Consider the following 5,698-nt stretch of genomic DNA (forward strand, 5'->3'; position numbering starts at 1 on the left):
GGCCGGCGGCGAGGAGTTGTCTGTCGCTGATTGGTTGTCGTGAGTGCCGCTCCCCGTTCTGATTGGCTGCCCTCTTCTACCCGCTTCCGGGGGAAGGTTGGCGCCGGGGAGCAAGATGGCGCTGGCCGTGCTCTGTCTGTGGTGGCTCCTGGTGGTGGTGGCGGCGGCCGCCGGCGCTGAGGGGGGGCCCCGCACCCTGGTGCTGCTGGAGAACAGCAACCTCCGCGACACGCACTCGCTCTTCTTCCGCAGTCTCGCGGGTAGGGCTCGGGGGGCGGCTGAGGGAGGAGAACGGGGTCCCCTGGTGAGGATGAGGAGAGGCCTGGGGTCCCCCGGCGCTGAGGGAGGTGTTTCCCCACTCCTGCCTGGGTGCCAGGTCGCCGCTTGATGGGTGTCAGCCCCTTGCAACAAAGCGGCTCTCCAGGGGATTGGGCCCGTTTGGTTTTAGGTGGGAACACCCCAGTGGTGCTCCCATAAAGCTCCGAAGCCACTTTCCCCCAGAACACGGCTGTTTATTGGGGAAATAAACCTTAGGGTCTTGATGCTGCTTTGTTGCTTTATGTGTTAGTGTTGTGACACACTAAACTGATGGATGTTGTGTCGTGGCTGCAGACAGGGGCTTCGATCTCACCTTTCGCACGGCTGATGATGCTGGCCTGTCCCTGATTAAATACGGAGAGTTTCTGTATGACAACTTGATCATCTTCTCACCCTCCATAGAAGGTAAATACCAGAGTGCTCTTGGAGCGGTTTTGAAGGGGATTTCCAACTGTTCTGTGAATTTTAATCCAATCTTATGCTTTGGATGTTATCCTTTGTGTCAGTAGCAAACTGCTGATGCATCCAAGGCATTTAGCAGAGGTTCTTTCAGCCATGAGGGAAATGATTTGTTTTGCTGTGGTTTCATTCTGCTGTGGTGTTATTTCTGAGAACTTTCTTATGAATTTCCGTTGTGTGCTTTCAGATTTTGGTGGAAACATCAATGTAGAAACCATCACTGCCTTCATTGATGGTGGTGGCAGTGTCCTTGTCGCTGCCAGCTCAGACATCGGTGAGTACAAACGTTCACCAGAGCCAATTGGGGTGTTTCAGCCACTTCTTATAATGAGCACCTCTGCTGCTTATGGTCTGCAGTGAGCAAATAGTTTATTTGTCCTTCTGTGAGTTCCTGCAGCAAAAATGGGGTGAAAACAGTTTCTCATTGTGAAGATTTGTACTGTGAGGAAGGGGGTGATAAACAGCTTTTACTGCCATTTTAACAGGGATTTAGCAACAGGGAGGTTGTGTTGCTCCTCAGGGTTTGGCTTGTGGAATGCAAAATAATTCATGGCTCTGAGCTGAATTTACTCTTTATTTTGATTGCTGAGACTGTCATCACGTCCTGAATGTGCTGCATAATGGAGAATCTGCTTTGTCCTTCAGGTGACCCACTGCGAGAGCTGGGCAGCGAGTGTGGGATTGAGTTTGATGAGGAGAGGACAGCTGTCATTGACCATCACAACTATGATATATCCGACCCAGGCCAGGTACATCGGTTTGCCAGGATGATTTGGGTATTTTCAGTTAGAACTTCTATATAAATGTTTAGGGATGAATCTTCTGTCCTTGCTTTTCTTCTTTTTCCTCCACCTGTTTTCTGTTCTCCCACCTTCCTCCCAGGAAAGTCATAAATAATCATAGAATCACGGTGTGGTTTGGGTTGGAAGGGACCTTAAAGCTCATCCAGTTCCAATCCCCTGCATAGGCAGGGACACCTTCCACTACAGCAGGTTCCTCCAAGCCCCATCCAACGAGAAGCCATGAGAGCCTGACATGAACCTTCCTGCCCTGCACTGCAGTGACACTGTTCTCTCTTCTGTTTCTCCTAGCACACACTCATAGTTGCAGACACTGAAAACCTTCTGAAGGCCCCCACCATCGTGGGGAGAGCAGCCCTGAACCCCATCCTGTTCCGAGGAGTTGGGTGAGTCAGGGGGGAAGGAGGGGAGGTGCTGGTGGTTGGGGATGCAGAGTGAAAAGACGGATGTACTGTGAGGTAAGCCTAGGGTGAGCAGCTGTGACTCTTAACAGAGCCATGTCTTGGTTTCAGATGATAATAAAGTCTCCAGAGCAGCTCAGTCCTTGAATTAGGAATGTTTCTTAAATCACTGAAGCTTGACTCAGTATCTTGTGGAAATACTTAATATCTGTGTGTGTGCAAGCTCTGCCTTGCTGCATCTGAGGGCAGTTGGGTACCTGAGGTGGAGGCTGCATGTCCCTCTGTGGGGTTCCCAGAGTGACTTTGTGCTGCTCACTGTGCCTCTCCCTGCAAGGATGGTGGCTGATCCTGACAACCCGCTGGTGCTGGATATCCTGACCGGCTCTTCCACCTCTTACTCCTTCTTCCCAGATAAACCCATTACTCAGGTACGTTCCGTTACTACTTCTCTTCTTTTGAGCTTCTACAGTTAAGTCCCTCAGATTTCAGCCACTTGGGAACATACCAGAGTGTTTCATCTCCTTGAAAGGCTCAGGCTGTTGTCTGCTTTCTGACAATGCCCTGGTGGGAATCTTCCTCTTGGCTTTCTGTTGGTGACAAAATATCCAGTGTGAGGGAAGCAATGGAAGAAAACCCTGCCTAGACCAAATCGCCTCTCCATATCCTGTTCCAGGAGCTGTGAACCCTAGCACTGGGTTATTCCAAGCTTCTTGGTTTCTCCTTAATCACAGGCTGTACCAGCTACTGTCTCACCCCACCACAAACCTAGATTAGCTCTTCTTTAATCATCCCCACATGGGCTAAACTCCCTCCTAAACACGTTCCTTTCCAGTACCCACATGCAGTGGGGAAGAATACGCTTCTGATTGCTGGACTCCAGGCTCGAAACAACGCCCGTGTGGTTTTCAGTGGATCCTTGGATTTCTTTAGTGATGCCTTCTTCAATTCTGCTGTGCAGAAAGCTACACCTGGCTCCAAGAGGTAAGTTGGCTCCCTGGCTGAGGAGTATTTGGGGAGCTGTTTAATGAAGAAAATCCTGCAAATATTCATGTTCACGGTGGAAAGCTTTAATTAAATATATAGAATCATGGAATGGTTTGGGTTGGAAGGGACCTTAAAGCTCATCCAGCTCCAACCCCTGCCACGGGCAGGGACCCCTTCCACTAGAGCAGCTTGCTCCAAGCCCCTGTGTCCAACCTGGCCTTGAACACTGCCAGGGATGGGGCAGCCACAGCTTCTCTGGGCACCCTGTCTCATCTCAGTCTCCCCTCGGGCAGGTTAAAGCCATTCCCCTTGGCCTGTCCCTACATCCCTTGTCCCAAGCCCCTCTCCAGGTTTCCTGCAGCCCCTTCAGGCACTGGAGCTGCTCTCAGGTCTCCCCTTCAGGAGCCTTCTCTTCTCCAGGCTGCCCCAGCCCAGCTCTCTCAGCCTGGCTCCAGAGCAGAGCTGCTCCAGCCCTCGCAGCATCTCCATGGCCTCCTCTGGCCTCGCTCCAGCAGCTCCAGGTCCCTCTTGTGCTGCTGCCTCAGAGCTGGATCAGGACTGCAGGGGGGATCTCCCCAGAGCACACAGCACAGGCTCACACTCTGGGGTTGCAACCCAACACACTGGGGTGGTTCTGGGCTCAAGCACACACTGAAGCTGGGTCATGGGGAAACTTCTCATCACCCAACACCCCAGAGTCCTCAGGGCTGTTCTTCATCCCATATTTTGCTTGGGGTTTCCCCAGGTGTGATCAGGGTGATGCACTCCTCTGGCCTTGGAGCAAAGTGCTTTGGGAAGCTATTCCGTCCTTTCACCCCAAATGTCTTTGTGTTGCTTTCAGATCTATTAGTGGTGCAGGTTTTGGCACATGGTGTGGTTTTAGGGCATGGCTGCTGTGCTTTCCCAGCATTCCTCCATTCACAGGTACTCACAGACGGGTAATTACGAGCTGGCCATTGCCCTGTCCCGCTGGGTGTTCAAGGAAGAGGGAGTGCTGCGCGTCGGAGCCGTGTCCCACCACCGTGTGGGGGAACTCGCACCTCCCAGTGCCTACACTGTCACCGACCTCGTGGTACGGCTGCTCGCCTGGGAGGGGACACAGGAGCTCATAATGGGCTGAGGTTGGTTTTCAGGCGTCACTCATGAACTTCCCCTGTTGTGGGTTTGTTGCAGGAGTACAGCATTGTCATCGAGAAGCTTTCTGATGGCAAGTGGGTCCCCTTTGATGGCGATGACATTCAGCTGGAGTTCGTGCGCATCGATCCCTTCGTGCGGACCTTCCTGAAGAGGAATGGTAGGTTCCCCCAGCGCCCCAGCCCTGCTAGGGGCCCGATCCCACCCCTCACTGTGGTCACCTCAATGTCACCATCACCTCAACGTCACCACTGTCTCTATCCCAGGTGGGAAATACAGCGTGCGCTTCAAGCTGCCGGATGTCTACGGCGTGTTTCAGTTCAAAGTGGATTATAACCGCCTGGGTTACACCCACCTCTACTCCTCCACCCAGGTGAGCCCAGGGGGGATTAATCACCCAGGGGGGGTGAGTTTATGGGGTGCTGGACTCGAAGGGCTGCTCTGTCCCCTCCCAGGTGTCCGTGCGTCCCCTCCAGCACACGCAGTACGAACGGTTCATCCCCTCCGCGTACCCGTACTATGCTGGTGCCTTCTCCATGATGGTCGGTCTCTTCATGTTCAGCATCGTCTTCCTGCACATGAAGGAGAAGGAGAAATCCGACTGAGCTCCCCATGGAGGGAGAGGAGCCTCTTCCCTGGCACTGGGCTGCACTCAGGCCCTTCAGTTGTATCCGTGTGAGGACTGGTAGGTGCCAGACACTCCCTGGATTTGCATTATGGTCTTTATTTTTACACAGAGCAGGAACTAATAGTAAAGAAAATCACATTGAGGGGTGTGTTGGGGGGGGGTGGAATCTGTCACCAAAGTGTCTGCAGCCCTGGAACCACGATGCGTCCAGCACTGTTCCCTCATGGATTCGTGACCATTGTCTTGTGCTGCTGTTGGAATGGGTTTGGTTTGAGATTAACTCCCTTTTCCAAAATAAAGTCTTGTTCCTGTCTCCCCGGGTGGAAGCTGAGTGAATTCACCATGTGGGGCTCTCACCACGTGCCCACATTTCCAGCTCCAGGTGTCCCTCGGGTGGGCTGTGAGGGAACATTCAGATGGTGCCAGGGCTGGAGTGGGCTGAAAGGCAAAGGGGGAGTCTGCAGTGCACGGAGGGGGCAAGGGTGTCACTGAGGAAGGCTGGGCCCCCCCCAGAGCCTCTTGGTGCCCAATAAGAGGTGAGTTCAGGGGCACCCCAAAATGCACATTGATGGGGGTGGGAGGGAAGGAGCAGCCGGAAAATGTGATCCCAAGAACAGGGTGAAAGAAGGAGCACAGGGGTGGAATGGGGAGGGGGCCAGAGTCAGCAGCTGTTTCAGGGCACGCCGGGGGTGTTTTGGGGTACCCATGGGGCTATTTTGGGGTGCCCCTGGGGTGTTTCGAGGTGAAAGACAAGGAAACGGCTCTGGGGTTTCCTCCGTCCCTGCCTGGGGTCAGAAGGAAAGGGGTGAATGAGGGGATTGGGGCAGTTTTGGGGGGCTAGGACCGCCCCCAGTGCTGCCGCAGGCAGAGGGCGGAGCCCAAACCCGCCCGTCGCTCACTGATTGGTCGAGCTGCCGTGATTGACAGCTCCGGTGGGGGGGGCGTTTTGCGACGGCGGCGCTTGACGGCGGCGG

General features: G+C 53.9%; 1 protein-coding gene across 1 annotated transcript; it reads left to right on the plus strand.

Moving 5' to 3' along the window:
- The first annotated feature begins 86 nt into the window (after positions 1–86).
- DDOST (dolichyl-diphosphooligosaccharide--protein glycosyltransferase non-catalytic subunit) lies at positions 87–5,037 on the plus strand. Its single transcript, XM_062630179.1, has 11 exons — positions 87–260; positions 613–723; positions 965–1,051; positions 1,423–1,526; positions 1,869–1,963; positions 2,313–2,406; positions 2,811–2,959; positions 3,887–4,034; positions 4,136–4,256; positions 4,363–4,469; positions 4,552–5,037. Exons 1-11 carry the CDS (start codon positions 116–118, stop codon positions 4,699–4,701), a joined length of 1,311 nt encoding a protein of 436 aa, XP_062486163.1. The 5' UTR covers positions 87–115; the 3' UTR covers positions 4,702–5,037.
- The last annotated feature ends 661 nt before the right edge of the window (positions 5,038–5,698 follow it).

Source organism: Pezoporus occidentalis, unplaced genomic scaffold (genome assembly GCF_034315485.1).
Source record: "Pezoporus occidentalis ecotype Australia unplaced genomic scaffold, CSIRO_AGI_Poc_V1 ctg349, whole genome shotgun sequence".
In the NCBI taxonomy this organism is placed as follows: Eukaryota; Metazoa; Chordata; class Aves; order Psittaciformes; family Psittacidae; genus Pezoporus; species Pezoporus occidentalis.